Source organism: Nematolebias whitei, chromosome 7 (genome assembly GCF_014905685.2).
Source record: "Nematolebias whitei isolate Nwh7 chromosome 7, NemWhi1, whole genome shotgun sequence".
Taxonomy (NCBI): Eukaryota; Metazoa; Chordata; class Actinopteri; order Cyprinodontiformes; family Rivulidae; genus Nematolebias; species Nematolebias whitei.
The window spans coordinates 30,900,466-30,917,036 of record NC_056504.1 but is presented as its reverse complement, the minus strand read 5'-3'; the positions used below and the strand labels follow the sequence as shown (position 1 = coordinate 30,917,036).

The 16,571-nt window shown below is 40.5% G+C and overlaps 2 protein-coding genes across 2 annotated transcripts in view; one reads left to right on the top strand and one right to left on the bottom strand.

Annotated features, from left to right (window-relative positions):
- cish (cytokine inducible SH2-containing protein) lies at positions 1-1,928 on the top strand. Its single transcript, XM_037678733.1, has 3 exons — positions 1-349; positions 734-882; positions 1,131-1,928. Exons 1-3 carry the CDS (start codon positions 330-332, stop codon positions 1,628-1,630), a joined length of 669 nt encoding a protein of 222 aa, XP_037534661.1. The 5' UTR covers positions 1-329; the 3' UTR covers positions 1,631-1,928.
- A 671-nt stretch (positions 1,929-2,599) lies between these two features.
- Positions 2,600-16,571, bottom strand: part of hemk1 (HemK methyltransferase family member 1) — a 17,961-nt gene continuing 3,989 nt past the window's right edge. The window contains exons 2-11 of the mRNA XM_037678734.1: positions 14,542-14,715; positions 14,359-14,450; positions 14,183-14,276; positions 13,947-14,084; positions 8,054-8,118; positions 7,878-7,927; positions 7,668-7,773; positions 3,200-3,295; positions 2,819-2,929; positions 2,600-2,723 (exon numbers count right to left, since the gene is read on the bottom strand). Of these exons, the coding sequence (XP_037534662.1) occupies positions 2,654-2,723; positions 2,819-2,929; positions 3,200-3,295; positions 7,668-7,773; positions 7,878-7,927; positions 8,054-8,118; positions 13,947-14,084; positions 14,183-14,276; positions 14,359-14,450; positions 14,542-14,715 (996 nt within the window). The 3' untranslated portion in view covers positions 2,600-2,653. The remainder of the gene's footprint in view (positions 2,724-2,818; positions 2,930-3,199; positions 3,296-7,667; positions 7,774-7,877; positions 7,928-8,053; positions 8,119-13,946; positions 14,085-14,182; positions 14,277-14,358; positions 14,451-14,541; positions 14,716-16,571) is intronic.

Sequence of the window (16,571 nt, the reverse complement as noted above, 5' to 3'; positions counted from 1 at the left end):
TCTGGATCCCATCCTGGCGACAACACACTCCGACGCTGCTGTGGAAACCTCAACGTTTCACAGCTTATTAGTATTATTTTTATATTTTTATTTACCTTTTACATCCAGAGTCGCTATTTTTTTTTTTAACCAGATCAGCGACACACGACAGGATATTTTCCCGGCTCTTCGTGTCTTTGTGGCGCCTTCTCATGTAAAACCAACCCTACAAGCTCTTTTTATTTAAACATAACATAAAAGCTGCTGTTTCCGAGCTTCTCGTATGGTTTGGTTATTATCTGAGGAGCAGATCTAACAGGATTTTTTCCCCTTCAAGAGGATTTATTAGTATGATTCTTTGTGAACGCGGGTGAGTAGACTTCTCTTTGTCTCCTTGAATTTCATGTCAGTTTGGGGCTTATCAGAAGACAAATCCACCCCATCGATGACGTTATAATAACAACTCATTTCCGTGCATAATTTGGCTTCTGCCCTGAAATAAAGTCTAAATTATAAAGATAAAAGGCCCAGAGCAAAACTGAAGTAAAATGACTTCTAGTGAACGATCAATACAAACAGAGTACTTGGATTGTTTTGGAGCGCCTTATCAATAAATAAGATCACAACACAAACAAGAAACAGTGATTGTCGTCATGGGTGGGGGGTTGTTTAAATCTAATAATGTGATTAAAGCTTGCTGTGTTTTGGACTGGTTTATAATATAGATTAATTTATGCTTTCCTCTCATTTCCAGTCCCAGGACTCTGAACACTGAAGGCCCCCGGGGTATGAGGGACGGAGCCATCCCCCCTGCCTCTTGCCTTCGAAGCACATCTCAAGTATGGGACCCCGTAAAGGAGCTGACAGCAATTGGCCTGAACCTGTGCTATCTAGAAAACTCAGGTACTGAAATGAGACTTTAAAGTGTTTTTATCTGAATGTCCCCCTCCTCACTGGTTAATTCCTGGTATGGGCTCAATCTGTTGGACGTGCTTCTACTCGAGTCTGCTTCAGGCTGCTGTGTGTTTATTTAGTGCAATTCTGTATTTCAACAATGCTCTTTTGCATTTCTGTGGAGTCAAACTTTTAAAAGCAGCCATCGTTTGGTGAAAGACCCAAAGACTAACATTTAGGGGTGTGTGTGTGTGCAGGATGGTACTGGGGAGCTCTAACGGCAGCTCAGGCCCACGCTGCCCTCCAAGGAGCATCAGAGGGGACCTTTCTGGTACGGGACAGCAGCCACCCCATGTACATGCTCACCCTGACGGTCAGGACTGCACGTGGCCCCACGAGCATACGGATCCAGTACAGTGACACCCGCTTTTTACTGGACGCCAGCTCCCCAGCCCGTTCCAGCCTCTCGTCTTTCCCCGACGTGCCCAGCTTGGTGCAGCACTACATGGGCGCGGAGAGGAAAGCGGAGGAGCAGAAGGTGAAGGAGGAGGAGGATTCGTGGAAACCGTCGGAGCACACGGTTCAGGACATGCCCGTGGTGCTAAAACTGAAGCGTCCGGCGTACATATCCTGGAGCCTCCCCTCGTTACAGCACCTCACACGCCTCGTCATTAACCGACACACCGACTGCCCAGACGAGCTGCCAATCCCCCGACCCATGCAGCGTTATTTAAAGGAATATCCCTTCAAGGTATGAAGAGGGGGTGGGGGGCAGTGGATCGGACCTCGTTTGGCTGAATCTCAGCTTATTTAAGGGAAGAAGAAAAAAAAACTATCAAACAGGTCATTCGTGCCTGTGGAGGCCAGTCACAAGAAAATGTTTCTGACAGAAAACAAACTTCAAGTTCAGACTGACGTGTTGAGGCCCGGGTGGAAACACAGTACTGTAACGGTAATTACTTCAAAAGAAGAACGTGGAGTTTAAACATCACAACTTCTGTATATACGTATTGTTTCTAAGAAATACACTGACTTCGTTGAGACATATTTTATGTCATTTTATTTGTTTTCTCAGCAGAGCATTTTGTACTTTTTACATGTGTAAATATTTCTATTAAAACAAACAGTTTGAACAAACGAAGTTGCCATCACGTATGCACGTCTTTTTGATTCCGTCCGGACCGCTTTCTGCTTCGCAAACCGCCACGAACGATCACATGCCGGCTGCTCTCGTGACGCCTGTTGCGAAATGTTTTCACCACAAATCACCTTTGAAACACAAAGACTCTGTGGCCTTTGAGCTTTTTTTTAATTTTTCGAGAGGAAAGCAGATTGTGTGGGGAAGTGAAAAGGCCACGTTGCGAGTGTGCGCGAGCGTTTTGCTCAACAATGCATATGGCCTGCATCTGAGTCAGCGGGGTGGACAAGCGGAGGGGAGGACCATTCATCAGCCGATTCACAGAACTACTGAATGCTTCCTGGGAGGAGTGAGGCGGATTCTGAGAGGGAGCGTTCTAAGAAAAGCTTTGGTAATTACCTTCAGGTCTGAGTCTGCTTTTGTGCCGTAGTGCACACATTTTTATTATGAGACGGGGTGTGATCACATGTGTAACCAGGTGAAAAGTGCAACTGTGAGATGAGGAGTATTTGACATTGTGCCAGTTGTAGATTTTTTTGTTTTGTTTTGTTTATGGGGGGGATCTTATTAGGGCCTGCTTGGTGGCTCGGTGGGGGTGGGGGCAGCAGAGGCGACCTGAGCTAAAGCCAGTGTAATAGGATCTCAGTTTCTCAATCCCGATCCAGTTTGACATCCTCGTTTGACTTCTTTCTGCAGGATGCAGAATCGTGGTCTAAATAAACAAACCAAAAAAGGTGACACAGATATGAAGGATGCAGAAGCTTAAAAAAAAAAAATCACCATGTTGGATTTTCTACACACACAGACCTGCCGCTGACGTCGTGTCGCGTTTCCAAGTACTGCAGCTCTTCCACGTTCGCCTCCACCCACCGTCGAATGAGCGGGGGGTGCCTAGGGTCCACCTCCAAGTAAACACGACTGTTTATCAAGGGGACGGATGACACAAAAGGGATTAAAATTTAATTAAAATGAAGGGACAGGATTATCAGAAGTGACCTTGAGATGAGCGCATGTGCCTGGAACTGGATTCGCGAGAAGACTCTCAGAAAAGCTTAACTCGTTAAAGACGCAACACGATACTTGTGTTTTTTTTAAGAGCTCGCTGCTCCCGGGACAAGTCGCCACCGCCATTAGGGATTAATCCCAGGTGTGCGTGTGTGTGGACACACAAACAGTGTGACTTCTTACCCTTGATTTAACAGGATGAGTGGAGCTAGAGTTAAAATCTGTTTGATCACATTTAGGCCATCTTCACCTCCGTCTAAAGCAGCAGGATCTTCGTATCTGCAAGCAAAACAGTATGTGAGTGTAATGAAGTCACAAGATGCTATATTTAAATTAAAAAAACAATCTGAGAGGTATATGATGCATTCAGACAAATTATTCCCACTTTTTTGTATTTCTAAAGGTAGATTACTTTAAAAAACAAATTAATTATTTTAAATAAAGCTGCATAATATATTCAAACTTTATTCTATTGCATCATTATTTTATGTCATATCATTAATGAAAACAATTGCATTAAAGTGCAGACAAAAAAAGAAATTAATAACATATTTGGCAATCATGGGTTTAAGATGCCCACAGCTGACAGGAGTGAGAGAAGAGAAAAAGTTTCAACTCATGTTATCAACAGAAGTTCAATTGTTCTTTTTTTATTTTTCCTTAATACAGCAGTCTTATTATGAAGCATCATTTCTCTCCAAAAAACAAATCTATTTAATTTCATCACATACTTTCCATTCAGCATGGACAAAAACATTATCATACAGACTAAACAAGAAACAACCCATATATTTGCACAATAACAAATACACTAGTCCCTTGCTACTTTGTAGTTCGGGGACTCGCTCGATCACGGTTTTTGAAAATAAGATTGGACATGACACACAATTGGCTGATTGATGGATGAGCCGCACGATCGGCGTGGAATTTTTATTTAAAATAAATTAGTTTAAATTATTTAGCACCTGCTGCACCTCTGTGCAGCCCACACTGCAGGAGACGCTTCCTCCTGCAGCGGAGAAGTGGGCGTGGTCGAGAGCTGAAATCGCTCTTTTAGAGCGTTTAGAGTTTAGAAACATTGTTTAGAACATTGGAAGAGTGTAGGAAGTGTTTAAAACGCCTTTATTGGGCAAAAATCCAATATTATGCATCCCTAGTGTGTATACATATATATATATATATATGTATATATATATATAAAGTACTACTAGTCCTACCACGCAGTTTTTCACTTGTCGTTGGGCTTCTGGGTACGGATCCCCCGCAATAAATGAGGGACTACTGTACTTTAATTATAAGAAAACAGAGTTTGATCTATTGATATATTTTCTACTGCACATAGTTGTTTTGTTCTCAATCTATGAAAATATAATATCAGGTTGTTTTTGCACAAACCACAAGACAGAGTCTACATTTATCAGACGAGGTGAAACGGTAAATTCAACTCCAACAAAAACAACATTTTTAACTGAGGCTGGTCAAGCTACCAGTAATTAAATTTTACTGTGTGTTTGATTTACGGATATTCATTTATGGTTCCAAAAGAGTTGGTTGATCCATCCGTGGATCGTATTAATCTTAAGTTTTTTTTTCCCGATGTGTCTGAGTTTTAGAAGCATAAGCACGAGACGATCAAACTATTCAAAGAGCAGTCAAACTAACAACAATCCGTGTCGTAGACGGCGTTCATTATGTCAACAATGCTGATTCTCAGAAAGCCGTTTCCTCACATTGTGTTTGAGTGAGTAATACAGTAAGACGAGCAGCGCATGACAAAGTGTGGTGTAAAATTCCACTGATGTGATGCTCTGAATGAAAAACAGCTTGAGTCCGGGGTTTTTTTTTCCCCTCCGAGTGCAACCGTACGATCTCCTCTGGCAGGCTGTGTTTTCAGCCGACTTCGAAGCGAAGCAGCCCCGCACATTCCTATAAATCAGGCCAAACGAGTGCGCGTGTAAATATTTTTAATATGACAATGATGAAAATTCAACGCCCTCCCGGTTGTTTGCACAGCCTTTCCGCAGGTTTTAAAGCTGTCGGGCACGTTTCCGACCAACTTATCAAACAGTAACTAATCTGAGGAAATCATTGAGTGAAAGTAGACGTTTGACAGGGAATCTGTAATAAAACTCAAATCGACCCAGCTGAACTTTACCTTAGAGCGGAGCCTTTTTAATCATTGACGGACGGCGAACGGAGAAACGAAACAACACTTTTTGTTTGCTTTTCTCTCACGCTCCCAGATGTTTTCTTAATCCTGAGCGTAGATACAATTCTTATGGCTGATTACAAAACATAAACTAAACATCTTTAAAACTTATGTGCCAATAAACCATAATGGCAAACGATGTCCTGTGAGTTTAAAGAGATAGTTCAGATCTTTTAAAGAGGAGTTATAAGGAAAGGTTATAAACACAAGTTTTATTGTTGTAGTGAAACACTCTCGGTTTGGAGAAAAACAGCTGCGTTTTGACCCAGTTGATGAGCTAACAGATAGTTCAAGAGGGACCAAGCCTAACATGAATTGTCTTAAAACAACCTCAGTTTCAAAACGTTCATGTCATCTCATGCAAGCACTACTTTATAAACTTTTAGGCTGCTGTCAGTTTCACTTTACATGGTTATTCTGGCAGAAATATCCATGTTGGAAGAAGTTCAACTTAATTTAATTTAAATATTTTTCAGTCTCGATTCACTTTTATAGTTTTCCCTTGTTCAAATTATTGTCTAATTATTTGTCATTCTTTACGCAGCCCATGTAAGCATGACTCAGCATATTTTCCTGTGTGCTGTACTTGTAGAACTAGACATGTGACAAATAAAGAATCTTGAATCTGGAAGTGCCCCGGGCTACACGGGAAATACTACTTGGGCAGCACGACGGCTTAGTGGTTGGCACTGTTGCCACACAGCAAGAAGCTTCTGGGTTCATTCTCCAGTTTGGACCTGGGGTCTGTCTGTGTGGAGTTTGAAAGATCTCCTCAAGTTTGTGAGTGTTTTCTCTGGGTACTCCGGTTTCCTCTCACAGTCCAAAACATGCTAGGCTGCCTAACAGAGATCTGTGATCTTAATTTGCCTGGTTAAATAAAGATACAGTAGTCCCTCACTACTTGGTGGTTTGATTTTTGCGGACTCGCTTTATCGCAGTGTTTCAAAGTAAGATTGGACATGACGCACAATGGCTGATTTATGGATGAGTCGCACGATGGGCATGGATTATTTTTTAATTTAAAGTCAATTATTTTAAATGATTTAGCACCTGTGTGCAGCCCACAGCTGTAGGAGAAGCTTCCTCCTGCAGATGATCAGCTGATCTCGAGTGGAGAAGTGGGCGTGGTGGAGAAGTGGGCGTGGCCGAGAGTGCAGCCAGAGGCAGAGAGCTGAAATCATGACATTCTGTGCTCTTTTAGAGCGTTTCAAGTTTAGGAACATTGTTTAGAATATTGCAAGATTTAGGATTTAAAACGCCTCCACACATATATATACATACATAAATACATACATACATACATACATACATACATATATATATATATATATATATATATATATATATATATATATATATACACATATATATATATATATATATATATATATATATATATATATATATATATATACACACTAAAATAAACTACTACTTACTACTTGCACTACTATTCTTACTTCACGGTTTTTCACTTATCACGGGGCTTTAGGGTATGGATCCTACGCGATAAACCAGGGACTACTGTAAATAAATAAATAAATACTATAGCTAGCTGTTCTTGCAAATAACCACCAAAATATATTATTTTTAATCATGGCAGCAAGCCACTTTGGTCTTGACTCTACTTGAATTAGCCGTTTTCACATCACTTCATCAGAACTTCATCTGTTCTTCTCCAAACTGAGACTAAGAGACATCTACAACAGGTAAGATATTGTTTAAACCCTTCCACAAAACCACATTTACCCCCCCCCCCCCCCAAATATTCCTTTACATTGGCCTGTGAAATATTTAAATAAACATTTTAGAAACTCTGCTTTAGATTGTCCTGATGCATGCTCAATAATCCAGGAAAATAAATCTAACAAGATAGAACCAGGTCCTCTGAACAGGTTCTTTGGATCTTCGGACGGATTGTGAAGAGAACCCGTCCATCATTCACTGGGGTGGAGGCCTCCGTGTCCAAATGTCACCCTATTATTATTATTATTTCTAGTATCACTCAGCCCTCTGTGGATAGCAAGCGGCCATCAGGGCACTAACGGTCAGTCGTTAGTCTGCTGGCCCTTGTTTAGAATGTGAACAACTAGTTACGGATGTTACCAGCAGACTGGCTGATCCACTAAGAGAAGGTGCTGTTTTTAAGACTGAGCTTGTTGCAGCTCGTCAAACCGACGAAGTCTTTTGGACAAAAGACGAAATATTTCAACAAAAAAGAATCCGTCCAGAGGACCTGACTATGTAAAATGACTATGTAGATTATGTAAAAATTGGGTTAAAGATTTGTATTTATGCATACATATTCCAAGTGTATGAGAACAGCTCCATGCCTAAATCAGTAATAATAAAAGTAAATGATTGCAAAAATCTATTGAACAGTTCTTTACAATGCCAAAAATACAAACAAAAGTTGTTTAGATAGAGGATGTTTTTAGTCACCTATAAATTTCCGGCTCCAGTGACGCCATATCCTCTGAAAACAGGTATGGTGGGTTACTGACCAAAGCTGAAACTGACCCACAGATGCTAAACACGGTTTCTGCATCTGGAAAAAACACAACAATAAAAAGCAAAAACCTGTTTTAATCAACAGTGTGTTGGTGTTTGTTGGTCAAAAACACTGGATGTTGGGTGGATTTTCCTACATACTTTTCAGCACATCAACGTGATAAATCTGTAATCTGTCCTGAAGCCCCAACCTGATGAGGAAACTCTTGTCAACCAACAAAGCTTACAAAAAAAAAAAACCATTGACTAAACAGAGAAAGACCAAGTCAAGTTTCCAACAGTTACAACATGTTTTCTACACGTCGTGACACAATTACCTCAACGCGTTCTCTCTGGTTAAATCAACTGCATCCTGGCTTCGATCCAAGGCAAAGACTTGGAGCTGGGCAAGAAAAAAAACAACAAACATTTAAAAAAAAGCATAAGGAATTAAACCTGTTCTTTTCTCATTAACCATTTCGGACACTGTTTCTATTTGTTTGGATGAAATCAATCAGAATCATTGACTTATGGCAACATGGCAATAACCTTTTACTGAACCACATGGATCAGAAAAACTGTGTTCGTCCATTTTTATTGGCTTTGTTGTTTGTTTGTTTTTCCAGCTATCTCCTATTTATACAAACCGGATTCCAAAAAAGTTGGGACACTAAACAAATTGTGAATAAAAACTGAATGCAATGATGTGGAGGTGGCAAATGTCAATATTTTATTTGTAATATAACATAGATGACAGATCAAAAGTTTAATCTGAGTAAATGTAACATTTTAAAGGAAAAATATGTTGACTCAAAATTTCACAGTGTCAACAAATCCCAAAAAAGTTGGGACAAGTAGCAATAAGTGGCTGGAAAAAGGAAATTGAGCATATAACAAACTGCTGGAAGAACAATTAACACTAATTAGGTCAATTGACAACATGATTGGGTATAAAAAGAGCTTCTCAGAGTGTCAGTGTCTCTCTGAAGCCAAGATAGTAAGAGGATCACCAATTCCACCATTGTTGCGCAGAAAGATAGTGCAGCAATACCAGAATGGTGTTACCCAGTGTAAAATAGCAAAGACTTTTAAGTTATCATCATCAACTGTGCATAACATCATCAAAAGATTGAGAGATTCTGGAACAATCGCTGTGCGTAAGGGTCAAGGCAGTAAAACTCTACTGGATGCTCGTGATCTCCGGGCTCTTAAACGTCACTGCACCTCAAACAGGAATGCCACTGTCAAGGAAATAACAGAATGGGCTCAGGAATACTTCCAGAAAGCATTGTCAGTGAACACAATCCATCGGGCCATCCGCCGTTGCCAGCTGAAACTCTACAGTGCAAGGAGGAAGCCATTTCTAAGCAAGCTCCACAAGCTCAGACATTTGCACTGGGCCAAGGGTCATTTAAAATGGAGTGTGGCAAAATGGAAGACTGTTCTGTGGTCAGATGAGTCACGATTTGAAGTTCTTTATGGAACACTGGGACGCCATGTCATCCGGACCAGAGAGGACAAGGATAGCCCAAGTTGTTATCAACGCTCCGTTCAGAAGCCTGCATCACTGATGGTATGGGGTTGCACGAGCGCTTGTGGCATGGGCAGCTTGCATGTCTGGAAAGGAACCATTAATGCAGAGAACTATGTTCAGGTTCTAGAACAACATATGCTCCCATCTAGACGTCATCTCTTTCAGGGAAGACCCTGCATTTTTCAACACAAGAATGCCAGACCACATTCTGCAGCAATCACAACATCATGGCTACGTAGGAGATGGATCCGGGTACTGAAATGGCCAGCCTGCAGTCCAGACCTTTCACCTATAGAGAACATTTGGCGCATCATAAAGAGGAAGGTGCGACAAAGAAGGCCCAAGACGATTGAACAGTTAGAGGCCTGTATTAGACATGAATAGGAGAGCATTCCTATTTCTAAACTTGAGAAACTGGTCTCCTCTGTCCCCAGACGTCTGTTGAGTGTTGTAAGAAGAAGGGGGGATGCCAAACAGTGGTAAAAATGGACTTGTCCCAACTTTTTTGGGATTTGTTGACGCCATGAAATTTGGAAACAACAGATTTTTCCCTTAAAATGATAAATTCTCTCAGTTTAAACTTTTGATCTGTGATTTGTGTTCTATTCTGAATAAAATATTAGATGTTGGCACCTCCACATCATTGCATTCAGTTTTTATTCACAATTTGTTTAGTGTCCCAACTTTTTTGGAATCCAGTTTTGTAGTTATTAATGCCAGCAGCCATGACAGGCAGGCAATAATGTGTTTTCCTGTGTGTGTTAATTTGCCAGTCTATTAGCAAAATATCTCAAGATCCCTTGAATGGATTGTAATAAAAATCGCAGAAAATCATATTTAAAAGGTATGTCTACAACTTTTGGCATCAAACTCATCCAAGATGGTCTATCTTAGCGAATGCAAAAATGATTTTAACTCAATTTTACATGTGGCGTGGTAGTAGCTCAGAGGCATTCCCAAAATATACAGATCACACACAAGTTCTTTGTTTAAAACTTTCACATGCTATCAGATAAAGCATGCTTTCTAGAAATCTTAAGTTTTGTTTAGACTAAAGTGATTTAATCACAAGTAAAAGCAACTTGGTTAAATTCTTGGAGCTGAAACTATGCTTAAAATCTGTGCAAAGTGCACATTTCTCTGTTTAAAAAACCCCCTCTGATAATTGTGTCATTAGCTGGTGTTAAAAACACTTTGAAAATGAGGTGCAGCCTTGCAGAAAAAGTTGTCTGCTAATCTTTGCTTGAAGGAAAAGGCAACAAGGGGCGCTCCTTACATAACCCCGCTGAACACACCCAACTAAACTGACAGGTTTTGGCAAAGGTGGAATGTGTGGGATTAAAATACGACACTTCTCCAACGCTGCTTCATGAGTCTCATATTCTTCTAGTCAAAGTGCTGTAATATGATCAAAATGCAAAGAAAACCTTGCTGGAAAACCACCAAGAACTGCTCACCATGTGGAGTTTGTTTCAGAAGTTTTGGAGGTTAAAGAAGCTGTTGGTTGGTTTCAGTTTATTCTTGTGAAATAGTTCAGATCTCACGGGAAGAAACAGGAAGTTGTCAAACTTTCAGGTTTGCAGACGAAAAACAAAAGCTTGGACCAATCAGCAGCAATAGTTTAGTCGCTGTTTTTTCATTCGATACGGTTGTTCGTAAAAGTCTACTGAATAAATCTGCAAATTGAAAATCCAAGACAGTGGACATATTATTTGGCCAAGAATAGTTTTGCCCCTAAAGGTGTGTCCCATCTGAGTGATCTTCATGTCAGTTTTGATGGATGTCTGCTTGGTGGATTGAATTTTCCCAGTTCTTGAAGCCTCCAGTACACATTTACAATACACATGTATTAAACCCGACAATGTAAAACATTATATCTCTTTTTGAAATGCAATACATGCTAGGCGTAATCTAATCTAATAGAAATGTTCCCGAGGGAACGAACATCAGTGATTTTGGCAGGGTTGTGCAATTTTAGGAAAAAGGCAATTGTGATATTATTGTTAAATATTGTGATAATCATATTAGTTGAGATAAACCTACATTTTTCTTTCCCCAAAACTGTCATCCTTCCTTTTCCTTGTCTGAATACTTAGGACTATAACAGCCTATGATTCATGGCAGCCCTTAACAACGCTGACACTGAACACACTGATTCTGCGATGGCAATAAAATATGAGAGTGTGAATGGTTGTTTGTCTCGTTTGTCTCTATATGTCCCGGTGATGGACTGGAGACCTGTCCAGGGTGTCCCTCGCCTCTCGCACAGTGACTGCTGGATATGGGCACCAGTGACCCCGGCGACCCATAAAGGAAGAAGCGGGTAAAGATAATGGATGGATGTTGCAGCCCTAGAGCTTGTAAATAAGTATTTGTTTTGTCAGTTCATTAGTTAGATGCTTAGAAATGTCAATGGATACGAGAAACATTAACGTAATGCTTGGGCCAATACATGCATAGACAAATATGGTTGAAGGAACAGAAGTAGGTCTTGGACAATCACCATCAGTGAGTTTGTTGAGTGGTTCATGAGATACTTTGATGACAGACAGACAGACAGGCTTGACTCTAACAGCTAATGCCAACGTTTTAAACAAAGACCTGGTGTGACTTGTTAGTACTTATAGTACGTGCTGATGATGATGCTTTTAGCTACCACCACACCTAATTTTAGATTATTATCTGTGAAAAAGCCTGAGTTACAGCTGTTTTGGTTTGCTAAGGTTAATTATCTGTGGCGGCTAGCTTCAGGTAAGTTAATCAGATGTAGATGTACACCCTGTGATAACTTTCAGGGAGTTAGAACAGAATGTGTCCTCTGGTTCAAGAGATGTTTTACTAACAAACATGCACAGAAACACATGACAGACCCTTGTAGCTCAATGAAAAAAAGTATTCATTTCTTGTGAAAGTGATTCAGTTAATAGATACTGTCAAATGTATATCTGCATGCCTTTAGTAAGTAATAAACAAAACGAGAAATGATTGGGTGTATATCTTACAAAGATATGCTAAAGTAGTACCAACAGATTTATTGATTCCCTTAAAGAGACTATTTTTGTGCAACAGTCATGGTTCAGACTGTTTGATTATATTTACAACACGGGCACTTTCAACTAGCCACTCTCCCAGAACATGGACGCAAGAAGAAATGCAACCCCAGGTTGATCAGACTGATAGAGTGGACAGAAGAAAAAGAGCCAAGCAACCCATTCAAAACCTGACCTGCAAATGTCAAGGTATGGTACTTTCTGCTCGCACCATCAGCCACTTTTGAATTCTGGGACTAATTTGACTAAACTGGAGCTTTTTGACAAATCAGAAAAGTTGTAATTTTATTTATTTATTTATTTTTGGGGGGGGGGGGGGGGGATACCAACAACTTTATCCACATACATGATCGCCCACTATTCATGGTATCATAACTATAACCTATAATACTATACTGTACTATACTATACTATATCTAACTATAACCTTCACATAAATGTGAAGACGACGAAGGAGGGTCGTGGACTTCAGACAAAGCAAACACACCTACCGACCCCCCCCCCCCCCCGAATATAGGAGGCTCTGCGGTGGAAGTGGTCTCCAGCACCTGAATGACAACCTCAGCAGGGGCAACAACACCACCAGCCTGATCAAGAAAGCTCATCAGAGACTCTACTTCCTCAGGCGGCTGAGACCAGCTGGACTGGGAAGCTCAGTCCTCACCTCCTTCTACAGGTGTGCAGTGGAGAGCATCCTGTGCTCCAGCATCAACGTGTGGCATGGAGGCTGCACAGCTGCAGAAAGAAAAGCTTTGCAGAGAGTGGTGAAGGCTGCACAGAAGTCTGTTGGAGTAAGCCTCGCCACCATCACAGAAATCTGCACCTCCAGATGCAGGAAGAGAGCCACCAGCATCATGAAGGACCCCACTCACCCAGCACACACATTTTTTGCTCCGCTCCCCTCAGGCAGGAGGTTGAGGAACATTAAGTGTAGAACCACTAGACTGAGGAACAGCTTCTACCCTGAGGCTGTTAGACTCATGAATCTCTGATCAGGATAATCACTGTGAAAAAAAATCACATCATGTTGCTGCTGATCAGTTTCATGTTGCTGCTGATCTGTTTCATGTTGCTGTGTAAATCGTGCTCATCTGCTCACAGACTCATGTTCGTGCTGCTGTTCAGTGTATTGTTTTTGTACTACTAGTGCTTAGTGTATTTTTAATAATGTTTTCTTAGTTCATATCTTAGATGTTATTGCTGTTTTTCTTTTTACATTTTATTGTTGGATGTAACTGGGACCATGTGTACACAATTTCATTCCACCACATGTACCACATGAGGTGCGAATGACAAATAAATAAACTTTGACTTTGATAAGCTGACATCTAAATATTTAATTAGTTCATGATATGTTTGATATGCCAAATAAGTAAAGCTGTGTTTCCAACCAAACATAATACGGTAACTATGCAACAAACTTATCATTTGGAAATGAAGGGAAAAAAGACCAAAAGGGGCCATCAAGAATATTTTTTATTAGATGTGCTTTAAATGCTTTAAGTCAATGTGGTGCTCTGGAAGCAAAATGTGCCAGAAAGAATGGAAAGGTAAAACCCAGGAGTCATTAGTCTGGACTTATCATCACTGGATGTATCATGTAACTCGTAAATCTTTGATACTGGCAGTAACATACAATTATCTCACCTGAGGCAGACTATTCAGCAGGCTGAGAGAAATGGCACCAGAACCACAACCCACTTCTACGCATGTCTGCTGAGGTTCTGAACTGACTCCAGGTCCAGATTTCCTTCGCAGATCTGTGAGCACAAGTTCGACCATCTCCTGCACCAAATCAATCATTAAACAGAACAGTTTTCATGATTTCTACAATTTATGACTGAGGGAAATGTTGTGTTTGTGACGTGAAGCCTGTTTCTAACCTCTGTTTCAGGTCTCGGTATGAACACAGGAGGCCTCATCTTCAGCGTCAGGTCTCTAAAGTCCCACTCCTCGATGATGTATTGCACCGGCATTCTGCGCATCATTGTGGGAGTATTCTTCAAAACATCCATCAAATGGGTCTGTGCACAGTGATTTACTGCATGTGGAAATTTACCTTGAAAGTCGTCTGGTGCAGAGCTGCCACACCTGCTCAGTCTCTTCTCTGCTGAGGAACTCATTTAACCTCTCCTGCTTGAGACTTTCCATCTGGGTAAAGAGCAGGAGGAAATACTTTTAGTTTGAAAGCAACTCTAGAAAGAAATCACAGTATATAAAGGAAATGTGAACTGCAGCTCACTGTTTTAGCTCCAAGCAGATGAGCGATGATGTAGCAGCTAGACTGCTCAGGCTCTGTAACACCTTTCTCCTCAAAGTGTCTCCTCCAAACATCTGCCGCTTGAAGGGCTGTGATCCGGCCTGCAGGTAGGGCCGGAGCGCTGCTTCTGAACTGGGAAAGAAAGCTCCAACCCCACTAAAAGCAAAACATTTGTGTTCCTTATTTATGAACCTGTTACCTCAGACAAATGTCGGCACTGAGTGTAAACAGACACTAAAAGAGGTGAGCTTCTTGAACTTTCGGTCAACATGTCAGCGGACACAGTCAAGGAGTGATTTACGATGCAAAAACTGTGATGGATTACTTTCTCTGTGCAGGGTTAAGTGACTCAGCGTGGTGAAAAGTTGTAGCTGAATGTTTTCAGTTGCTCGGTCAACAAATCACTGCTCAGTCTCTCGCAATCAATCTGCCACTCGGATTAATGAGGCGGTGAAATAAGAAAAGAAAAATGTGCCCAATCAACTAAAGTATAAAAACTATAGAGTACGATGATGATTCATAAACTCAAAAAACACTATGCTGATCCATTGCATATACGGGTAAGTTTTATTTGTGAGAATTTAATGTTAACGAGTTTTCTCGCTACACTGTAGTTTATATATACAGGTGCTGGTCATAAAATTAGAATATCATGAAAAACTTGATTTAGTTCAGTAATTCCATTCATAAAGTGAAACTTGTATATTATATTCATTCTTTACACACAGACTGATATATTTCAAACATTTATTTCTTTTAATGTTGATGCTTATAACTGACAACTAATGAAAGCCTCAAACTCAGTATCTCAGAAAGTTTGAATATTATTTAAGATCAATTTAAAAAAGGGGGGTTTATAGAAATGTAGTATGAACAGATGCTGAGATATATTCATCAATTAAAACGGATTCTTCATTTTTCTGGACTGGATGATGTCGTGCTTTTAATTTAACAGAAATGTGGACGTGAGACGTTAATTATCTTTGACTCACCAAGCGAGTGGGTCATTTATTAACAGAATCAAGTTTAACACATCACACATTTACATTAATTTGGCAGAATATGAAAACAACAACATAATTAATCAGCTTTACAACCAGGAAAACCATACGGCCATGATTTTCCGTTGCTTCACCACAGACATTAATGAAAACATCTGGATTAATTTTCTAGCAGAAAGGAGAGTTTAAAGATGGAAAATTGAGATTTATCTTACAGAGAGATGTGTGAGGGAATTTGTCTGTTTTAACCAGAACGTGCACGCTCCTTCGGAAATCAGCTTGTCCCAAACAGTACACTTTTGGTGAAGGTCGACTTTTACCTTTTCTGAAGATAGATCAGTTCCGGCGTGGAGTCTCACTTCCAACCACTGTTCAGCGTCTCAGTGAGAACAGCCAAATACCTCGAGAGCCGTGCGAGGTTATCCAAACAGAAGTTATAATTCCCAAAATCGTCTCTGGTTCAGCTTGATTGGTTTAGCAGCATCCATGAATGCCTGCGTTTGCATTCATGAACTCCCAAACTCTCTGCATTCTGGATTCCAAAACTCTTGAACTCTTCTGCTCTCTTGCTTGAACTGCTGCTCCATCTTCAAGACTGAGCTTACAGCAGCTTCAAGACTGAGCTGAACTCTCTACCAGAACTCTTCTGGAACTCTTCTTTTTGAACTAGGAAGTGCCAACCTTTTTATGAAGGGTCACTTCCGGTTCATTTGAGAGCTTTTTGATTGGTGGATGGACCAAAGCAGAGGTGTGGTTTGTGATGTAAGGTGTTATTAAAAGTCAAGGAAAAGATTCAAATTGTTTAAGAACAGACAGAAAGATTGTTGGAGAAAACCAGTCTTCGTGGAGCCACCTCTCCTGTATCTCGCTGTAAAAGTTAAACATGACATTTCTTTTCAGTAAACTTTCTAGTTGACCGAAGCTTGAACTTTAACACACTTACAACTTTGCTCATTGAAGACAGAAAATCAAGAAATGCATATTAACCTGATTTCTTCTTTGAATGAGGAT

What these genes read in the sequence shown, in the direction of transcription:
- cish (XM_037678733.1), top strand. Translation starts at nt 330, where the DNA reads ATGATTCTTTGTGAACGCGG. An exon ending in ATGATTCTTTGTGAACGCGG is followed by an intron (nt 350 to 733) that starts GTGAGTAGACTT and finishes TCTCATTTCCAG; the next exon opens with TCCCAGGACTCTGAACACTG. An exon ending in GTGCTATCTAGAAAACTCAG is followed by an intron (nt 883 to 1,130) that starts GTACTGAAATGA and finishes GTGTGTGTGCAG; the next exon opens with GATGGTACTGGGGAGCTCTA.